The 23,567-nt window shown below is 41.1% G+C and overlaps 1 protein-coding gene across 7 annotated transcripts in view; it reads right to left on the reverse strand.

Moving 5' to 3' along the window:
* Positions 1 to 23,567, reverse strand: part of COL4A4 (collagen type IV alpha 4 chain) — a 138,670-nt gene that overhangs the window by 94,956 nt on the left and 20,147 nt on the right. For all 7 annotated transcript variants that reach the window (XM_079925439.1, XM_079925434.1, XM_079925437.1 and 4 more), the window contains 2 exons: positions 22,533 to 22,575; positions 14,434 to 14,511 (listed from right to left, as the gene is read on the reverse strand). In XM_079925439.1, the coding sequence (XP_079781565.1) occupies positions 14,434 to 14,511; positions 22,533 to 22,575 (121 nt within the window). The remainder of the gene's footprint in view (positions 1 to 14,433; positions 14,512 to 22,532; positions 22,576 to 23,567) is intronic.

The following is a 23,567-nucleotide window of genomic DNA, read 5'->3' on the forward strand; positions in this document are numbered from 1 at the left end:
CTGTGTGTGAAGCCCAGGCCCACACTTACTAGCTGTGGGACCTTGGGCACGTTTCTTAACCCCTCTGCTCCTCAGCTTCTTTACCTGTCAGTGGCTTGTGGACCTAAAAAGAACAATGCATGTAAGGTGTTTAGCATAGTGCCTGTAGCTATCGTTATTATACATGATCGTTATTATAAATAGTTCATTGTTAAGTGGGAAAAAAAAGCCATGTATCATATGATCCCCCCGATAGAGAAACAAATGGACATACATTTTCTTAACATATATGTTTGTAAACGAACATTTCTAGACGGATATACAAGAAATGGCACGTTACCACATCTCAAGAGTGAGAAACGCAAACCAGGGCAATGATAAAGTCTGTTTTGTGAGCATCTTACCAACAGCAAATGTGACTTTTATAATAAAGATTAATTACGATTTCTTTCATCATTAAGTCATTGACTTTGCTAACATTACCGACAAACTTTAACATCTGCCTAAATTTTATAAATCAAAATCATACTTTATTTGTACTTTCCCTTCTCCTCATGCTTTTTCATCATCATTATAATAGCTACTATTTCTTGAGTATCCATAAAAATACTAAAAGCTCGCCATTTTCAAGGAAGCTTAAATGTATAAATATGTGTTACAGAAAAGACAACAATAATATATAAAGTCAATTCTATGGGCACAAACCATCTGGGGGCACTCTGAGGGCATTTTGCTTTTCTCTAGGTATTATACAATTTTTAAACTACAATCTAGAAGCAAGAATAAATAATGAATTCAGCTGACCTTTTCTACCTGTTTTAGTTAATCTTACTTGCTTTAGATTAATTACCATAAGTGAAAAGCTCCCATTTTTCCTAAATTAAAGGCTCAGGAAATAACTGCTTTTTCATTAAGTATGGAAATCATCTTTGTGTCTTACATATAATTCACACAAACTCCTAAATTATCTTTTGTGAATGCTGTACTTCACAATAACGTATTATTTAAAAACAACAAAAGGCACGTTTGAACATAAAGGGTAACAGAGTGGACAGCCAATTCACTGGCTATCATTCTCTTTAATGTATTTCATTTTAGACACGTGATGCCGGATCCAGGGAGCTAATGGAACTTTGGGGAGAAAACAAAAAGGAGTGGAAATATTCAGCACAGGGGCAAGAATGATAAAACTCCATTCAAGGGCTTCCCTGGTGGCGCAGTGGTTGAGAGTCCGCCTGCCGATGCAGGGGACACGGGTTCGTGCCCCGGTCCGGGTAGATCTCACATGCCGCGGAGCGGCTGGGCCTGTGAGCCATGGCCGCTGAGCCTGCGCGTCCGGAGCCTGTGCTCCGCAACGGGAGAGGCCACAGCAGTGAGAGGACCGCGTATCGCAAAAAAAAAACAAACAAAACACTCCATTCAACATAGAAATGTGTCCTGGTTTGAGAAAGTGCCATCTAAAACACTCACGAACAGAAGTACGACCTGGGATGGTAATTTGCATTATTAAATTCTTCCTCCCTCCCTTCCCCCTCCTCCCCCAGCCCTGATCGGTCACAGCGACATCCTTGCCGTTTCTCAACAAGCTCTGTTCTTTCACAGACTTCGGTGTCTTGTCCCTGAAGTGTCCCTCCCATGCCTTCCATGTCATCTCTCAATCCCCGCCTCCCCCCGCCCCGGAAAGACTCCAGTGATCTCCTGCCCTGGCCCCAAACCCTTCAGAATTAAATGCCTCTCCAAGCCGCCTCTATAATAACACTTCTCACTGGCTCCTGTGATCACCGCTTTGTCTGTAAGTTCCCAGGCCTACATCCACCGGACCGCGAGCTCCTGGAAGACAGAGTCTAGGTGCCCAAGGCCACGATGTTAAGGCAGGCAGAGAACAATAAATACTTAATAAAATAATGTTAATAAAATCTTAATAAAATAATTAATCTTTAAAAATAAAATATAATAATTAATAAAAATAATTAAAATCTTAATAAATACTTAATTAAATAATAAAATAATGTCAGACCCACCCACCCAACCCAAAGGAAGACTGTAAAGGAAGAAAAGGATCTGCTTTATCCTGTCTCTAAACTGACATCCCTGGAAGTCTGGCTGAGAACAGCTATGCAGATCTGAGATGATTCCACGCTGGGGCGAGCAGAGCAAGTGGCCGTGAACACAGTAATGTCTGGTGTCTATTGTTGTTGAGATATGACACAGGTGTCCTCCATCTTCTTTTCAACCATGCTAAATGGCAAACACAACCCCTACCTTGAAAAGCGAAAAAACTAACAGAAAGCACTAAATGCCTACTTTTATACGGGGCAGACTGTGGTTTGTTTTCTATGCAGTGCTGTTTTTTCCTCTTAATAGGTATTTTATTATAGGATAAATGTAAAAAATACTCTAAACCTTGTATAACAGTATTAAATGTGTCAGAAAGCTGTTCACAGAAACTTCCCAAACACCAATCTTTGAAATAGTCATTGTTAGTTCACCCAATTTGAGCAAATAATTTATCCACAGTGATGGAGAGAACAATTCCACTTTCATTAAGTTATTTCATGTAAAAGAAGGAGTCAGTAAAAGAAAAAAAGACGATGTTTAAAAGTAAATAGTTGAGCTTACTAATTTATCAGACTACACCAGAATTAACTTCGGGATGAAGGGGCATAAATAACAAGCCCAGAAAAGACATTTCTATAACTACAGAATCATTAAATAATCACAGGAATTTTGCATCTTTAAAATAAAAAATTTTAAAGAAATAGTCCACTCCTACCCATGCACCCTCCACCCACGATAGGCAATGGACCACTGCACTGAAGTCACTGTAGCAAAAAGAAAAAATGCCCAGGGGAATGGCTGGCTTCCAGAAGTGGGATCTCTGAATTTCTTTATTTTTTTTTGCATGGAATTGCCTCTGTGGTTTCCGACTTTCTGTGAGAGACAATGAAGTCAGAAAACAGATTCACTAAATCCAGAAATGCCAATCGGCTTGACAGCTGAGGAAGCTCTGGCATGCCATGGGAAGCCACCAGGCCATCGTCTTCTACCCAAAGGCCAGGCTGACACCGTGTCATCAGACCTGTTATACGCGCCTCCCCACTGTGGCTACAGGCGCACTGGGCTCTCGGGCCAGCTGTACAAATAAAGGATGGAGGCAATCGGAGTGGACATGGAATCCTACACCTGGCTCTCTGAAGCCGGAACATTCCTTTAGGATTCTGCCTTGTTAATCGTCTGTGTCAGGCACGTTTCTGGAGCTGGGCTAAGATCAAACTATTTTTATTTCACAACACTAGGTAGACGAGACCAACAGATAAGAGAATATGTACATTTTTTAAACGCAAATCTCCACAAGAGCCTTTTGGGCTGCCACAGATCTGCTTGCCTCCAGGGCCCAAACCCTATGGGGAATGACAAAAATCTAAGAAATCCTTTGTCATTTTAGCAGTATGAGGATTGAGAGAAGTAGCTACAGATATACCATGACAAATGCATGTACAAACACACTTTTTGTGTAACTACTTCTTGCTCTTTTTTAACCAGAGAATCAGTGCAAGGAAGTATAAATGAATGAATGAATGAACAAATGAGTAAGAAAGATGCTTTTATTATACTAGTTACAAATAAATTTCCAAATTACCCTTGGTCAATAAGATCATGACACTGATCATCAAAAGCGTCACAGGAAGGGGAAGGTATTTCTTTATTAAGCTTGGTTATGCGCCTCCCAGTGTCCTACCTTTCCTCACTTAAACCAACCAGCAACACTGAGATTTTTACCCCTGTAGAAATGAGGAAAGTCTAGGGGGGGTACAGCTTACTCAAACTGAGGTGCCTAGTGAGCTTGAGTTCATACCTGGATCAGTCAGTTTCTCTCCAAACCTCACCTCCTTCCACGGCATCATCCTGGCACCATGGAGGGTCCCTGCACTAAACCACACTCACGCTCTGCCTACCATGACATTTCAACTGCTTCCAGCCTTATCTTATTTGTAAACATTTTAAAAATTTTATCTTGATGTATTTTATTTTCTCTTATGAAGTTTTTTTTGGGGGGAAACAATAGTATTCATCAAATGAGTTAAAGACCTCCATTTTTGTGGTTCTCAAATCTAGTTTTCTAGTCCCATCCTCTATCTCTGTTTTCTAGAAACTACCTTGAATCTTCTTCCCTGTAAATTTACACTCATCATATCAGAGGTGAGCTCATCATCCCAGACTAGTTTCCCTGCCTTTTTCTTCCCTGACTCAGCAGACGGCAACTTGGTTCCTTCCATCATTTAAACTCCCCACGCAGCTGTCAGCTTTGGTGATCCCCCTTTCCCTCCTTATCCATTCTGTCCCAAGACCAAGCCTATCACATCTTTCTTTGAATTAAATCTCAGGTGTCTGTCTTTCTTTCATCTCATCGTGGAGACCCTGGGTCGTGGTCTGGTCATCTCAGGTGCGGGACACAAACACCAGCCTCCCCAGCTTCTCTAACTCCAGTCTCCTCCCCATTTCCACATGTAACTGTCAACTGACCTTCAGTCTTCCCTTTGCTGTGTTATTGCTTCCATCAACACCTGCAATGAGCACAGTCTACCTTCCTCCACCCCAGCCAACCCTAGTCCCTGTGTGTCCACACCTACACCCTCTGCTCCAATTACACTTGTGTCTTCTGTTTGCCTGAGGCAATAGCAGCCTTTGTCCATCGGTAGCTCAAATTCAACCTTCCTCCAACCAAAACTATGATGACAGCAATGATGAAAATGATGATGACGATGTTAGCGTACCCTTCACTGAGCACTTACTCCATTCTGGGCACTGACACAGCACTGTGCATTCTTCTCATGGAATCCTTACACCCTTAAAGCAAAAAGTCATCCTGTATCTACTTTTTCATTCTGAAATGAGGAAGTTGAGCCTCAGAGAGATGAAGCAAGTGACCCAAGGCCACTTGGCTGCCACCTGGGGGAAGCAGAGTCATACATGCTTCCCTTTTCACCCCAGTCCTTATTAATCTCACTCTGGTACAAACTCTCATGCCCACCCTCAGACAATTAACATAATACCTAAATAGGCTCAGCATCTATTTTCCATTATTGTTTTGTGCATGTTACTTTAATATCTGCTTGGGGTGATGTCGTCCAGTAAGATTTTTGAGGCCAGGAATCTGTGTAAATTTTTATTACCACCTCAGCACCTTGGCTACTGCGTTACACAGTATAAATTCTAAACATATACTCATGGCCTTTTATTATTAAAATCAACAAAGAAGCCTTCGGCAGCACCCCTCTGCCTTTTTAACACTTGGCTGTAATTCAACCATTCAGCCCCTAGGTGGCACTATAACATCACTTAAACCCTCAAACGGGAATCAATGCGCAGCTAAAGAGCTGGTGCCTCCAGGGTCCTCCTGTATCACAGATGTAAGGACTGCTGGAGATCTAGAAGGATCATAAAATAAATAACAAAAAGGTTTAACTCAAAGAGTAGACAATCCAAGGAGACCGGACTGCAATGGCAGAGTATTTTCTTGTACCTTAAGTTCACCTCACTCAATGAGGGCATAAATTTTTCAGTTTAGCCTGTAGTAACGCTGACTCAGGATCTTCAGCTGTGTTCTTTTTTTTTTTTTTAATGGATGTAAAGTGAATACTATTTTTTTTCATAAATATAAGCAGGACAGTAAGGTGGTCTTCCAAACCATTCAGGTAAAACTCACTTATTAATGTCTTTTTATTCGATTAATAAGCTATATTTTCTGTATCTTTTTTTTCTTCCAGGTTCTTTTTTTTTTTTTTTGGCCGTGCCACACGGCTTGTGGGATTTTAATTCCCTGACCAGGGATTGAACCGGCCCTCAGAAGTGAAAGCGTGGAGCCCTAACCACTGGATCACCAGGGAATTCCCTATGCTGTACATCTTAAACTTACACGGTGGTGTATCAATTATATCTCAGTAAAACAGTGGGAATTCCTGAGTCCCAGGTTTGATCCCTGGTCGGGGAACTAAGATCCTGCAAGCTGCACGGTGCACCAAAAAAACAAACAAAAAAGATAAAAAAGATGTACAGCATAATGATTTAAGTCACATCACGAAATGACTGTCACAATAAGTGGAGTGAACATCCATCATCTCCTATGACACAGATACAAAATATAAGAAAAAGATCAGCTGTTTTCTTAAGAGGCAGCTTGGTGCAACGGGAAAAAAAACACTGCACTGAGAACTAGAAGACACGGCTTTGCCACCGAACAATAAATAAGGTCCCCCACCTACTGTATAGCACAGGGAACTATATTCAATATCTTATAATAGTCTAAAGTGGAAGATAATCTTAAAAAGAATATGTGTGTGTGTGTGTGTGTGTGTGTGTGTGTGTGTATAAAACTGAATCACTTTGCTGTACACCTGAAACATTGTAAATCAACCATATTTCAATTAAAAGAAAATAAGGTCACCCCTTGAGCCAGGTCACGGAAGAGTGGTTTTCCCATTTTTAGAAACGGCGTTAACATCAGCCCAGCATCGCACACCTGCTGTGGGAACGGAACAGGCAGCGCCGAGAGCTCCTGGTCGGCGTCTGAGAAGCTTGAACCCAGGCGTCTCTCCCTCCCTCTTCCTTGCTCTGCTCTCCTGGTATCCCTGCCCCTGGCCCTGGCCATGTTTTTCTCCTGCCTGTGTCTCCCGCGCTGGCTGCCCTTCCTCTGGGGGCAGGCGGGCTGGGTGGGATTGCCCCTGCAACTCCACTGGACCGCCCTGCCCTCTTCTCGCTTTCTCTTGGGCAAACTTGTCCATCTCTATGGGGTCAATGACATCCAACTCTGAGCACCCCCTCTACTTCCCTCGCTCACCCGGACGCCCTTCAGGAGCCCCGGCCACACGTCCACATGCAAAGCTGGACTCAGGATCATCCCCCAAAACGTGCTCCTCGGCCACAGGCCGCCACCCACACAGCTGCTCTCACGCCCCTGGGCATCCTGGGCGCCTCTAACCCTAACCTCGACCACCCCGCATGGAGCCTCCTTCTCCCGACCAGTCTGCCTCCCAAACATCCGACACCCATCCTCTCCCCCACCCCGCCCACGCTCACGCCCACGCCCTTGCTAAGGCACCGTGACCTCCACCGGGGCAGCGACGGCGGCCTCCTGACGTCCTTCCTAAGGTTGCTCCCACCCCACACCACCATCACTGTATTCTCCAAAGAGCTGCCAGAACGATCTTCTTATAACGCAAATTCAACCTGTTTCTACTCTTCCTAAAGTCTTTCGAATCCTCTGCTTATTCTTCAGGATAAACTGTGTCTCTGCTTTTTCAACTGCATCCCTTACCGCTTGCTCCCTCACCTGCAGGATCCAACCTTTCCGGTCACCTTTTGGTCCACCAAACATACCACCCCATCTCCTTCTCAATTCAGGGCCTCAGTAGGGGCTGTTCTCTCTGCCCAAACACTTGCAGTGGTTTGGAGGGTGGCCACAAAAAGATATGTCCACGCCCTAACCCCAGAACCCGTGCATATCACCTTAGGTGGCAAACGATGTGGGAAAGTTAAGGATTTTGAGATGAGGATTTTGTTCTGCGTTATCTATAAATGCCATTATATGTATCCTTATAAGACATGGAGGGACATGGAGGAAGATTTGAAACAGACACACAGAGGAGAAGCTGATGTGAAGATGGAAGCAGAGATGAGAGTGATGCAGCCACAAGCCAAGGAACGCCGGCAGCACCAGAGGCTGGAAGAGGCGGGGAATGGGGGTCTCCCCTACTGCCTATGGAGAGCGTATGGCAACGGTGACGCCCTGCTGGTGCACTTCTGGCCTCTAGAACTTGTGAGAAAATAAATTTCTGTTGTCTAAAGCCACCAGATATGTGGTCATTATTACAGCAGCCCTAGGAATGAACACACCATGCTTCCACCAGGCCACTGCTAGTTGACCGCCGGTTCCACCAGGTCCAAGCTTCCCCGGCACTGTCTACCACACACACAGGCTCCAGTGCAAAATCAAGGTAGGGCACCAAATATCCACCTGGGGAGGGCACAAGGATCTTCGTCCGTCCTCTTCCCTGATGCATCCCAGGCACCTAGACCACCCCACGCCTGGCACTCGTCAGGCACCCAGAAATAACAGCCGGGAGGTGAACCTGTCTCTCCTGCTGGAACCCGAGCTCCAGGCCACAGGGACTGTGCTCTTTATCCCCGAGGCCTCACAGCCTCGTCAGACGCCTGGCACACGGGGAACGCTCAACGGCTGTTTGCTGAATGAACGGAAGGAATGAATGTTTATTTGCTGAGTGAACTGCAAGTTCATGTATGTATGACAGAGGAGTGGCAAAAGAGCACCCTGGAGACATATGTTTCCCTGTGGATTTCCTGGCAACTTATTGAAAATGGTATTTGAAAGGAGAAGTACACTTTTCTTTCCTAAAACTCTGTAATTCAGCATTTCAACTAGTTTAGTCGGAAGCTGCCTTTGCACTAGAGAGGTATTCTCAGAATCACAAACACCACTCCCTGTGTTCCTGCGTGGAATACGCCCTGCTTTGAGATGCGCCTTATTTCTCACCAACAACAAAGGCTGACTCCACTTTGGTAATGACCTTGATCCTCTCAAGTTCAGCCTAGCCCCACATTTGCTGAGCTCTGCGCCCGCCTGGCCACGGTTCACACTGGGTCGCAGAGCTCAGCAATCATTGTTGCTATGGGATTGAACTCCACACAGGAGACCAAGGGTTCAGGCTGCAAATCACTGCCCGTTTAATGAGGTGACTGACTGGGGTAGAGATGCCAAAATCTACCTTCAGACGCCCTCTGCAACTAGGATTCCTCAGTGAGGTTTTGTACACTTGGCCTGTTTGGTAAATAATACTGGCAAATTATTTAATGAAAGTAGCAGGCAGATATGAGCTTGCTTTCTCTCCTTTTTCAAGCACAAACGCTGGATCTAAAGAGACAGATTGTCAAGCACGCTGAAAGCCATGTTAATTAGTTGTAGTTATTCCTCTGTATAGATATCAGCTATTAGTGACAGCTAACAGGCCAAATAATATAAAATAATAGGCATATATTCCCCCTCTACCCCCCCGGGTCTCCCATACCCTGTTCAGAAATACTTCCTCATGCACTGACATAAAAGATTCATTCTTTCAACTTCTGCAAGTTTTCTATTCTTCAAAATTTAAGCTTAATATTCATGACAAGGAGAACACTTTAACAAGCTAAACCAGTTACAAGCTGGCACGTGGCGGGTTGAATTCTACCAGGAAATTTGTTTAATTGTTAGGCACTATGTTTGTTTGTTTGTTTAATTCTGAATTCTGATGCCTTTACATGACAAGCGCACTGCTCTGCTCCTCATATAGTCCCCAAGGCTGAGGCCCCTTCCCAGGGCCCCTCACTCAGGTCACCTGCTGTCCCCTGAAGGCCGCTGAGTGTGTCAGCATCTATCAGAGAATTCTCCAGTAGAGACACAATGAGCTAGGGAGTTGGCACTTGGAGGAGAAAGAAGCAGCAAGAAAAAGAAGAAATCAAAACCAAAACACGAAGGGGTGGTGACAGACCAAATGTGCCAACTTCTCCACTGTCACTGGAACTTGCTTCCTTCAAAATGTAACATAATTGACTTACGCAAACTTTGGGACATGAAAATAATTGCTCTGAACCATTTATCAGGCTACAGTTAGAGAGTGTACTAGAACGCAGCTGTGTGAGTGATAAAGAGGTTGAATTCTAGAACTTTGTGTGCAAATAATTTAATGATATGAAAAATGTTAACAACAGTTAAAACTACCCAAGGAAATTCCATTTCTATAATGGAATGCAAGCTCTTAGGAGTGTGAGGGACAAGTGAATGAAACTGCAGGAAAAATACTTGTATATACTTTAGTGATTTAAAAGTCCCAAAGGAAAGACTGTTTTGCTGATGTGTGATTTTGGTTTTCAAACGAAAAAAAACTAAGACAGGCCTTGAGTTTTAAGCCATTTGACCTTCTTGTGTATAAAACTACCAAATTGTAAAGTTCTATTGACTTAACAGTTACTAGACTCCCTTGAATGGAAAACAATACAAATATATTTTATTCTGGAAAAATGTACAGAAGGTGTCTTTATTATCAAACTAGTTACTAAAGCAGAACTTACAAAAGGTCCCATCCTAGTCTATGAAGGCATGTAATTTTCCCTACAAGAAGACCTCCATCAAAGAAACAGAGATTCTTCCCTTGAAACAGATAAAGAATAATTTAAAATCCTGCCCAAGTCCACCTCATTCATATCCTTAAAGAGGGACCATAATGATGCTTGGGTAAACGTTAGGCAGAGTCACAAAGTATTTTGGAAGCCATTAAATCGCTGTCACGTGTGAAAAGTCGTGCCGCACATCACAGAACCACAAGGTGTTAGGGCTGGGAGGGACAGGGCCAGCCCTCCAGTACAAACCCTTATTTCCCAGGTGAGGGCTCTGAAAACCAAAAAGACCAGAGAGGTAATCCCCAGTGTCCCACACTGAGAATGCAGGATGCTACTGAACCTTTAAAAGGTCTGAGTACAGCAACGGTCATGCTCCTTTCTGTGGCTCAAAGTGCTTATTTCTGGCCCTACCTGAAATTCCAAGAAAATCTGAACTCTGTGAGATGGTCACTTACTACCAGGTTTACATGTTGTGTGTGGGAAAAAAAGACGCGGAGGGGAGAGACTTCCCACTAATTCCGTTCCCGTTTCCCTCGGACTTGGCGGGTGTCCCCACATACATGCTGCATGTGGCCACCAGCTCAGGCTCCCAAATCCTGTCCAGGCTGAACTCTGAATTTTAAGTTATTGATTTATGTGTATTTATTAACTACCTGTTAGGTGCCATCTACTGTGATCACCTCAAAGAAATACCAAAAAAGGACCCCCTTCCCTCAAGGAGGAGAAACAGACATAGGCAACTTCTATTTCTAGAGCATCCACGGTGGGCCGGGAGCCAGCGTGAGCATCTCGCACACGTCCACACAGCCCCCTTTAAGGAGCATGGGCTGACAATCCAATCCAGAGGGTCAGACACACCCACGCTCGAACCCAAGCAGAGCTCCAGGTCAGGGTACGAGAAGCGTCATGGGAGGGAAGCAGGTTCACACGGGGGGACCCGTCCACACTGGCTGGGACAGGCAGGAGGCCTTATGGGGGCAGCGTCTCTTCTGAGCTCCTTTGAGGAGGGCTCAAGATGGAGGCCGAGTGGAAGTGGGAAGGCTTTCCAGAAAACGGTAGAGGTGGTACGTCAAAAATAAATAATAATATAAAATAATATATAAATAATATATAATAAAATATAATATAAAAATATAATATAAATATAAATAAAATATATAAAATATAAAATTTTATATTTATATTTTATAAAATATATATTTTATAAAATATAATATAATATATATAAATAATATATATAATAAAATATATATTTATAATATATATTAATATATATAATATTATATAATATTAATATATATTATATATATAAATTTATATAAAATAAAATATAAAATCTTATATTTATATTTTATAAAATATATATATTATAAAATATAATATATATAAAATAATATATAATAATACGTAAAATAATATAAATAATAAATATTCAGTGATTGCTTCCTGGTGGTGAATCCACGGATGATTTATTTTGTGCCTTCTAGTTTTCCAGTATTATCTAAATGGTCTATAATAAGCATATATGAATAGTACAATAAAAACTACTATAATTATTCTTTTAAAAAAATGAAAAGGTAGAGGAGTGGGAATATTTAGATTATGTTCAAGGGAGAGTGAGTGGCCCAGCTGATGCAGCAGGAGATGGTCCAACGGGAGGTCACAGTGATTGCTGATGAGAACGCGTGTTGAGGCTGGGCTGTGAGCCTCCAGCGGTACAGCGGTGAGATGAAGGAGCCCCCCCCTTGGCACCTGCCCTTTGATGCATCCCAACTCCCCCTCAAACCCCAGCTTCTATCTCCAGTTGAACCCCTCACCCAGCCTGGCACCCAACCCTCGCTGCAGACACAGCAGTTTTGATTTGGGGCTGAACAAACCACTCACTCAGCCATTCAACCATACGAGAGGAATCATTTCCCTCTTAGGAAGGCCTGGCTGTTCCACTCACGGGCTATGCCGCCTCGGGCAGAGCCTCAACCCTCGGAATTCGGTATGTTCCTATCTTTATAGTGCACCTCGAGCTGTCACGGCGGCTCGAGAGATGATGTGCGAGTTGGCTGGTCGCCTCCAAACCACCTGCCGGGTATGCACAAGCCACGTTCCCAAATTCCTAGCTGGAAAACATCACCAGCAACCTGTGCCGTCACAAAGGACCCGTCTGTGCCGGGAAGGGCAGAGGTTGGCGGTGCTCCGCACACAGCTCCCCCTGACCACCCAGAAGCAGGGACGCAGACAGCAGGGCGGGGCGCAGCCCACCCCCGTGAGCCCTCCTGACCCACGGCGCTGAAGACTGTGTGATGGGAGAGACAGAGCATCCTCTACACGTGCAAATGCTTACGATGGTTTTAGGGCCCAAGGACACAGAAGACAAAGCACCAGGCAGGTAAATATGAGAAAACTGGGCAGAGGAAACTGCCAGGCTTGGGCAGATTCAAGCCGCCACTAGGGCTCCCAAAAGTTAGGGCTAAAACTGGTGTTTGAACCTGAGTGTAATCCTCTTCTCATTGATCACGGGGCAAACTCGGGGGCTGAGACCAAATACCAGAAGGTGGTTCCTGCCTCTTCCACATACTAGCAAGTTATTTAAAATTCTTGTAAATCCAGATTCCTTGTACTGACCAATGGAAATATTGGTAATAATCCTACTGGCCTCGCAGAGTTGCTGTAGGATTAAAGCAGGGTTTCTCAACCTCGGCACTACTGGCGTTCGAGGATGGCTAGTTCTTTCAGTTCTTTCATGTGGGGCCGTCCTGTGCATTGTAGATATTGAAGGGCATCCATGGTCTGTGACTCACTAGAACCAGGAGCACCCCCCTCCATCTAGCTGTGACAGCAAAAAAAAAAAAAGTCTCGACATCATTAAATCAGAGGCCCACACCTAGCCGGCTTCATCGAAACAACTGTCCCGCTTTGTTTTGTGGTGTCCCCATCCCATTCCTGCCACGGAGCTGATCACTACATTCTTCTTGGGCCTCAAGCTCAAAGGGTCTTAAAATCTTGGCACGTTTATAGGGACAACCTCACACAAATGCCAGGCTTTCTTCCTGAGCATTGTGTCCATTGACATGAAAAAAGCTAAAGCACTTCTGCTCTTTTTTAGGGTCCTAACTTTGTTTCCTGGAAATGCAGTTTTTAAATTGTATCATGAAAGTGGCTGGGAAAAGCTCGAGATAAATTCTGATCACCAAAATTTTATTGAAGAAGAAACAAATCCGTTTAAGTAGAAAGCGATCTGCCATAACTTCAGCTCAACAAGGTAGCTGCTTACAGCAAGAACACAACGAAGGACCTGCACATGTGTCACACAACTCGTGTGACAATAAAGCAATGCTGTGGGAGAAAAAATGGTCCTTTCTCTCAGAAAGGTAACATTTCACCTCCTTGTTGACTCATCTTGACTGATTTGTGTTTTCTGAGTGTCACACACAGCCCTGTGGGATCGATTTGGACATGTTTCAAAATGATCACTGATCTGACTCAAAAACTGTCCAAAACTTCTGAAACATACTCTTTTCTTGGAAGATTGTGGGAGTATTTTTAATCAAAAGGATGGTTTGATCTAATACTCCAGCACAGATGAGTTAGTGCCTGCCAATTGCTGCTGTCAGAATATATGAGAGAGGTTCATAAATAAATGTGTAAGAGACCCTATATACTGTCAGGGTTACTGTGCATCTCAGGGCAGAGAATCGGGTGTAGTCATCAAGAGCACCATCCTGGGTGGACTTAATTGCTCTGTGCTGAAGTCTTCGACACTGCAAAGATGGTACCATAAGATGGGAAGAGAGTTGTTGTGTGGGATCAGTGAGCTAAAGCATTTTGAGCACATAAGACAGTGCCTGGCACATAAGAAGCACATGATAAATGCAGCTCTCACTTCGATTACAGAACACTGTTCCACGGGATTTTAATAGGTGCTGTCCAAAAAAGAGTCATGTGGTCAAATGTCTGGAAACACTACTTTAAACAAAGTTAAGTAGGTTTTTTTTTTTTTTTTAACTCACTGCAGAATTTCTCAGACAGAGCCTTTAAAATGTTGATATACAACATGAATATCAATAATGGCGACCCGGCATGGACCATTCGCACCAGGATCCTTTCTGTACAAGGTGATTCTACAAAATTTTAAGTGAACAAAACATTATTGCTGAGAGTGGGTAGAACGTTGGACGGAAGAGTTCTAGAACTTACTCATCTTGCGTAACTGAAGCTTTATGCCCTTTGATTAGTAATTTCCCGTTTCCCGCTCCCATTTCCCATGCTGATTTTTACATCACTTACCCGAGACCCCTTTTCAGGAAAGCACTGGCAAAGAGAGCAATCTCTTCCCCCGCAGGGACCAATAAACTTCTTTCCACCCTAGAAAGTGAAGAATCTGCTTTAGTTTACCAGTATTCATCACCTCGATGGGTACATGGTAAATACCTTATAACAAGCACTGTTGGTTTATCTAACGCATGAGAATGTCACAGTATAATTTTACCTCTGAAACTGTGAAACGACTAATATTGATATATAAAAAGGCAAAAAACTTACATTGTGGCTTGATAATAAAAGAGTTGATGGTTATGTGAGCAGGATAAAAGTTTATGTGAGCCAGGATTAAAAAAAAAAACTCCTTCTGAAGCTACGCTGCTTTAATCAGAATCTTCTGCAATCTCTCTCTTGGTAAGATTTCGTTTACCAAGTTGTGAACAATCTTAGAATGTTAACTATGTAGTTGTGTACACAACTAGACACCACAGTGGTGTCAAGTTTAAATTATAAGCTTGGCTTTTTTTCAGTAAGACCCTCTTACTTTATCTCCAAGATCAGCTAGGGTATGTGTCCCACAGGGAGGCCCTCCTGGGTCAGAACTGCAGTCATAGCCTTGGACTCGGATTAAGATTATTCTTCCTACAATTTGCTCCAAGATGGCTCCCTCTAATGTGTGTCTCAACCAGAAGGCTCTTGGACTTGAATAACTTGAGCACTTTCCCCACTTTTAGCTAGCTTTTCTTCAACTCTCTTTAGAGAATGACCCCACAGTGGCATCTCGTCTTAACTTTAACACACACACACGCACAACGCACGCACGCCCCGTGGGAAGAATCAGCCCCTTTTTCTCACAAATTCTATGTATATGGTGAGTCATCAGTCACTTCAATACAGCAGTCCCAGAGGAACTGTTTCCATAAGTAGATCCTCAACGACAGCCAGCATCATGCACCTGCAGTGCAAATGCACTGAGCATTTGTTCACAGACAGGGGTGCACGTTGAGAGGGAGGATGTGGTAAAGCAGCTCTCGGTGCCAGGAGTCGAAGGTGTGGACAGGACCACACGCTTCTATAACCGATAGATCTCTTAAAACTAACGACACTGTAGACTTTAGCCTTTAGACCAACATATAACGGGGAAACATAAAGCAACTGAACCAATATGTACAGTTCTGACAGAAGATGTATATACATAAATATACAAACATACTTATGTACATAAATATACATGAATATACATATGTACACATGAAATACACAAATGTATACATACGAATGTATATGTGATGGGAGGGAAAGGAGTCTGAGCAGCATTCATTTTTCTTTTCAATCATAAAATTAAGACCTCTTTTTTCTTGAAAACTATGAGCAGACACAATAAAAAGCCTTTAACTTAAGCATTAATAAAAAGGACATCTTTATAAACATAATGCTTATGGGTCATTAAAAGTATATAAAAATGCGAACCTTGACAAGAGCCAAGCAAGTAGATAATTTAAGTTTAAAAAAATGTATTTGAAGTTTCAGAAACATATGCCTCTCGAATTTTGAGGAACCCTGTTATCTATAAATGCAGAAACAATAAGTTCAAAACCCTGATTAGGTAAAAATAATTTTTTAAATGCTCAGGGCCAGGTCAGGACAGCATGAAAGCACTTAAAATAACTAGGCTGAACACTTGGGTTCATTTAAGGTTGGGATTCATTACTATGTGTTCAGTGAAATATCAAAATAACAGAGAAAAAAAGAAGGTCGGTTGATTAGATGGCTTGAAAATAAAGGCAAGTTTGTTTTTTTTTAACTTAATTGTGCCAAGCATCATTGAGATGTTTGTAGCAAAATTAAATTTCAGACAAGAATCAGTTTAAAGTAGATTAGCAGAATTCTAATAAAGGAACACATGTAAAGCTTTGACTTGGACCAATAAAAGAAAAAAGCGAGGTGATTTCAGTCCCTACAAAGTTCTTCTACATCAGACATATCCCCAAAAACATCACTTTAAAGGGGGGGGGGCATTTATAGAGGAAGAAACTGCACCTCAGAAACAGATTGTATAATCCCATTAAAAAGAGATCAAGACAATATCTCAGACAAGTCAACATCCAAAATATAAACCACATTCACTGGGAATACAGTGGCATTCTCAAAAACCAGTGTCATTCTTCTTCAAAGAGAAGAAAAGTCACTATCTATTTTATCTCAGATATTTTTAAACAAATATTTGTTGCATAGAAAGTTAAAGAAAATATTTTACTAACTTCCAGATTAGTAATCAGTCTTGCATTTTTTACTTTTATTGGGTTTTTTTGGCAAAACAAATAACATATGCACATGATAATTCAAACAGTACAAAATAGTGTAATGGAAAAAAGATATTTTATCTTCCAACTCTGGCCCCCGGTTCCCTCCCCTAAAGGTAATCGCTCTCTTCAAACCCGTGTCTGGGCATTTATGAGCATATTTACACAATGATCACACACACACACACACACACACACACACACACACACTTTTGGTGATTTTTGTCCTTGTTTTATTTTTACCCAAATGGTATATTTCTTTGTACCTTGCTTTTCTCACTTAATCATTCTGAATTAATACATATGTCTATCCACCAAACAAAGTACTATTTAATCAGTCCTTATTGATGGTCATTTCATTATCTCCCTTTTTTGCTATCAAACACTACCTTTAAACTAATATTCTTGTGCATATACCTTTATGCAGAAGTCAGAATAAATATGTATGATAAATTCCAAAAAGGGAAATTGCTATGTCAACAGGCATGTGCATTTAAAATCCTGATAGATAATGCCAAATTGCCTTTAATAGAGATTGCATCAATTTATTTCTCTCCCTTTAAAGCCCACCTACAGTATAGCCACTCTCTGTGTGAAATCTCTGGAATCTTCGCATACCAGACTTTGGTAGGAAGGTCCAGGATAGAGTAATCTTTGGTTCAGGAGTTATATGCACTTATATGAGACATAAGTAACAAAGGAAGTAAAATTTAGCGCTCTGTAGACTTTTGTAATGAAAAAAAAGAATGTAATACAAAAGAAACTTAGAAAAGTCAGATAAGAGAAAAAATAATTCACACACAAATATTTCAGTATGTTTCTGTTCACTATTTGAGGTGATTCTCTGAAATGCCTGTGAACTAAGTTGGGCAAATTTTATCATGCCCACTTCCCACAGGAGAAAACTGAGTCTTGAATAGGTTAAGAGATGAATCAATGGCAAAGCCAAAAACCTAGGGCGTCCTATTCTTTAATGCATGTGCTTTTGCTCCTGACTAAAAGGGAAAGGAGAATGCATGGCAACTTTCTATTTTGATTCGCTCTGCAAAGACCTATGATAACTTGAAATCACCGAAGTTGGATCGGGTGGATCCAAGCTAGCGGACGGATAGACAGACGTGTGTTCACTAGCGTGACTTAAACCAGTCTGGCTTTCTTAAGATGAACCTGACTAAAGGCTGCCTCTAGTAGGATTTCCTAGAAATGTCTGAAGTTGGGTTTAATAACTTAGATTCTCTAGAGAGGAGGCAGAAGAAAGAGGACTTATTACGGAATGTTCTAGGCTTATCCTTCTCCAGAATTAAAACGTTCAAATTTAATCTTATACTTCTTGATTTAATCTTGTAATGGCCCGGCTGCTTCCTGCCCACTCTGAAAAAAGTTTTGAAGAAAGGGTTATATTATAAAACAAAAAAAAATCTCTAATACCTATGCAATTTGGTAATCAGTCTTAACTGTAGAATATAAAAGAAACCTTAGAGTTCATCTAATCCAACATTTCATTTTTACAGATGAGAGAATAATCCCAGAGAGTGAATTGTTTAAAAGTATAATAAAGAAAGAAGAATGAACAAAACCCAAAAGTTTTCATCATAAAGGAAGGAAATAAATCATAAAGATCAGAGCAGAAATAAATGAAATAGAGACTAGAACACAAGAGAAAAGATCAATGAAACTAAAAGCTCATTCTCTGTAAAGGTAAACAAAATTGATAAACCTTTAGCCAGACTCATCAAGAAAAAAAGGAGAGGGATCAAATCAATAAATCAGAAATGAAAAAGGAGAAGTTACAACTGACACTGCAGAAATACAAAGGATCATAAGAGACTACTACAAGCAACTATATGCCAATAAAATGGACAATCTATAAGAAATGAACAAATTCTTAGAAAGGTACAATCTGCCAAGACTGAACCGGGAAGAAATAGAAAATATGAACAGACTAATTACAAGTACTGAAATTGCATGTGTGATTTAAAAACTCCCAACAAACAAAAGTCCAGGACCAGATGGCTTCACAGGCCAATTCTACCAAACATTTAGAGACGAGCTGACACTTAACTTTCTGAAACTATTCCAAAAACTTGTACAGGAAGGAACACTTCTGAACTCATTCTATAAGGTCACCATCACCCTGATACCAAAACCAGACAAAGATATCACAAAACAAGAAAATTATAGGACAATATCACTGATGAACACAGAGGCAAAAATCCTCAACAAAATACCAGCAAACCAACTCCAACAATACATTAAAAGGATCATACACCACGATCAAGTGGGATTTATCCCAGGGATGCAAGGATTTTTCAATATCTGCAAATCAATCAATGTGATATACCACATTTACAAACTGAAGAATAAAAACCATATGATCATCTCAATAGAGGCAGAAAAAGCCTTTGATAAAATTCAACATCCATTTATGATAAAAAAAACTCTATAGAAAGTGGGCATAGAGAGAACATACCTCAACATAATAAAGGTCACATATGACAAACCCACAGCTAACATCATACTCAATGGTGAAAACCTGAAAGTATTTCCTCTAAGATCAGGAACAAGAAAAGGATGTCCACTCTCACCACTTAACTCAACATAGTTCTGAAAGTCCTGGCAATCAGAGAAGAAAAAGAAATGAAAGGAATCCAAGTTAGAAAAGGAGTAAAACTGTCACTGTTTGCAGAGATGACATGATACTATACATAGTAAATCCTAAAGATGCTGCCAGAAAACTACTAGAGCTCATCAATGAATCTGGTAAAGTTGCAGGATACAAAATTAATGTACAGAAATCTCTTGCATTCCTATACACTAACAATGAAATATCAGAAAGAGAAATTAAGGAAACAACCCCATTTACCATAACATCAAAAAGAAAAAAAATACCTATGAATAAACCTACGTAAGGAGGCAAAAGACCTGTACTCTGAAAACTATAAGACACTGATGAAAGAAATCAAAGATGACACAAACAGATGGAAAGATATACTATGTATTTGGATTGAAAGAATCAATGTTGTCAAAATAACTATACTACCCAAGGAAATCTACAGATTCAATGGAATCGCTATCGATTTACCAATTGCATTTTTCACAGAACTAGAACAAAAAGATGTTTAATTTGTATGGAAACACAGAAGACCCCAAATAGCCAAAACAATCTTAAGAAGAACGGAGCTGGAGGAAACACGCTCCCTGAATTAAGGTTATACTACAAAGCTACAGTAATCAAAACAGTATGGTACTGGCACAAAAAACAGACATAAACATCAATGGAACAGGATAGAAAGTCCAGAAATAAAACCATGTACTATGGTCAATTACTCTACAACAAAAGAGGCAAGAATATACAGCAGAGAAGAGACAGTTTCTTTGATAAGTGGTGCTGGGTAAACTGGATAGCTACATGTAAAAGAATGAAATTAGAACATTCGCTAACACCATATACAAAGATAAACTCAAAATGGATTAATGTGTTGGTGGGAATGTAAATTGATACAGCCACTGTGGAGAACAGTATGGAGGTTCCTTAAAAAACTACAAATAGAACTACCATATGACCCAGCAATCCCACTACTGGGCATATACCCTGAGAAAACGATAATTCAAAAAGAGTCATGTACCAAAATGCTCATTGCAGCTCTATTTACAATAGCCTGGAGATGGAAACAACCTAAGTGTCCATCATCAGACGAATGGATAAAGAAGATGTGGCACATATATACAATGGAATATTACTCAGCCATAAAAAGAAACGAAACTGAGCTATCTGTAATGAGGTGGATAGACCTAGAGTCTGTCTTACAGAGTTAAGTAAGTCAGAAAGAGAGAGACAAATACCATATGCTAACACATATATATGGAATCTAAGAAAAAAAAATGTCATGAAGAACCTAGGGGTAAGACAGGAATAAAGACACAGACCTACTAGAGAGTGGACTTAAGGATATGGGGAGGGGGAAGGGTAAGCTGTGACAAAGCGAGAGAGAGGCATGGACATATATACACTACCAAATGTAAGGTAGATAGCTAGTGGGAAGCAGCCGCATAGCACAGGGAGATCAGCTCGGTGCTTTGTGATCACCTGGAGGGGTGGGATAGGGAGGGTGGGAGGGAGGGCGACGCAAGAGGGAAGAGATATGGGAACATATGTATATATATAACTGATTCATTTTGTTGTAAAGCAGAAACTAACACACCACTGTAAAGCAATTATACTCCAATAAAGATGTTAAAAAAAAATGGATTAATGACCTAAATGTAAGATAGGATACTATAAAACTCCCAGAGGAAAACATAGGCAAAACACCCTTTGACATAAATTGCAGCAAAATTTTTTTGGATCTGCCTCCTAGGGTAATGGAAATAAAAACAAAAATAAACAAATGAGACCTAATTAAACTTAAAATCTTTGTCAAAGCAAAAGAAACCATAAACAAAATGGAAAGACAACTTATGGACTGGGAGAAAATATTTGCAAATGATGCTACTGATAAGGGATTAATTTCCAAAATACACAAACAGCTCATACAGCTTAATATAAAAAAAAGCCAAACAACCAAATAAAAAACGGGTAAAAGACCTAAATAGACATTTCTCCAAAGAAGACATACAGATGGCCAAGAGGCACATGAAAAGATGCTCAATACTGCTAAGTATCAGAGAAATGCAAATCAAAACTACAATGAGGTATCACACCAGTCAGAATGTCCTTCATCAAAAAGTCTACAAATAGGGCTTCCCGGGTGGTGCAGTGGTTGAGAGTCCGCCTGCCGATGCAGGGGACACGGGTTCATACCCCGGTCCGGGAAGATCCCACATGCCGCGGAGCGGCTGGGCCCGTGAGCCATGGACGCTGAGCCTGCGCGTCCAGAGCCTGTGCTCCACAACGGGAGGGGCCACAGCAGTGAGAGGCCCGCGTACCGCAAAAAAAAAAAAAAAAAAGTCTACAAATAATAAATGCTGGAGAAGGTGTGGAGAAAAGGGAACCCTCCTACACTGCTGGTGGGAATATAAATTGGTTCAGGCACTATGAGGAACAGTATGGAGGTTCCTTAAAAATCTGAAAATAGAGTTACCATGTGATCCTGAAATCCCACTTCTGGGTATTTATCCAGAGAAAACTCTAATTTGAAAAAATACATGCACCCCAATGTTCATAGCAGCACTATTTACAATAGCCAAGACATGGAAGCAACTTAAATGTCTATTAACAGATGAATGGATAAAGAAGATGTGGTAAATATATATATATATATATATATATATATATATATATATAAAACAAATGGTATATTAGCCATAAAAAAGAATGAAATCATGCCATTTGCAGCAATATGGATGGACCTAGAAATTATCATACTAAGTGAAATAAGCCAGAGAAGGACAAATATATGATATCGCTTATATGTGGAATCTAAAAAAATGATACAAATGAATTTATTTACAAAACAGAAATAGACTCACAGACACAGAAAACAAACTTATGGTTACAAAAGGGGAAAGGAGGGGAGGGATAAATTAGGAGTTTGGGATTAACATATACACACTACTATATATAAAACAGATAACCAACAGGGACCTACTGCATAGCACAGGGAACTATATTAAATATCTTGTAATAACCTATAATGGAAAAGAATCAAGATATAGATAGATAGATAGATAAACAGAATCACTTTGCTGTACACCTGAAACTAACACAATATTGTAAATTAACTATACTTGCATTTTTAAAAATGGTTAAAAAAGTATAATAAAAATGATTCATTCAATACAGTGAATTTTCAACATGCAATCAGAGCTCATTAATGGACTTACCCCGTACGCATGTTGTACAGAAAAGAGAATAAGTACGAGCAACCTACGAAAAAGCAAAAACGCGGATTAATTTAAACTGCTGGTTTTAATGCAAAACAAACTAAAAAGAAAAAGAACACAAGAATTAACTCCAGAAACCTTTTTTTTTAGTTTCCAGTAAGGTTACTGTTGCCAGTTGATTGTCACAAGTGACAAGATAAATGTTATCCTCTCTCTGGATATCATCACTACATTTCCTCCTTTTAATCAGTCAAGTACTCACAACCTTTGGTGTGGTCCTCATTGTGCTGGGTGCAGTGGGGACACTTGGAAGGTGAGACCTGGATGGACGGATGATTGGAGGGAGACGACTCTCATAATGAAAACTAGAGGAGAGCTGGAAGGAGGCAGCCTTGTCCAGGAACTGCTGCAAAGACTAGTGTATCCTGGATGCTGTTAAGTGGAACCAGCCGGAAGGAGGGAGGATGGAAGAAACCTAACCGGACTGGGGAGACGGTTTGGGAAACAATACGAACAAGTCAGGGGAGAGTTAGGTAGTTCAGGGTCTTATAACTGAGGCAGAAATCCAACTGGGGTAACATCATTATTATAGAGAAATTTTAACAGGAAAGATGCAACCAAAAAAAGACTGAATGTGTGTGTCCTACCCCAATTCATATGTGGAAATCCTAAGCCCCATGTGATAGTATTAGGAGGTGGGGCCTTTGGGAGTATTAGGTCATGAGGGTGCAGTCCTTGTGAATAGGATTATTCCCCTTCTAAAAGGACCTGGAGAGCTCTCTCTCAGTCCTTCTCCCATGTGAGGATACGATGAGAAGCCAGCAGTCTGCAACCCAGGAGAGCGTCCTCACAAAAACATGCCCATGCTGATACCCGGATCTCAGACCGTCAGCCTCCAGAACTGTGAGAAATAAATTTGTATTGCTCATAAGCCCCCCAGTCGATGGTATGTGTCACAGCAGCCTGGAGTGACTAGGACAACCACTCAAAACTGCATATGTCTGCCTCGGGCTTATGACCGTCCAAGAGCTTCCA

Source organism: Stenella coeruleoalba (genome assembly GCF_951394435.1).
Source record: "Stenella coeruleoalba genome assembly, chromosome: 6".
In the NCBI taxonomy this organism is placed as follows: Eukaryota; Metazoa; Chordata; class Mammalia; order Artiodactyla; family Delphinidae; genus Stenella; species Stenella coeruleoalba.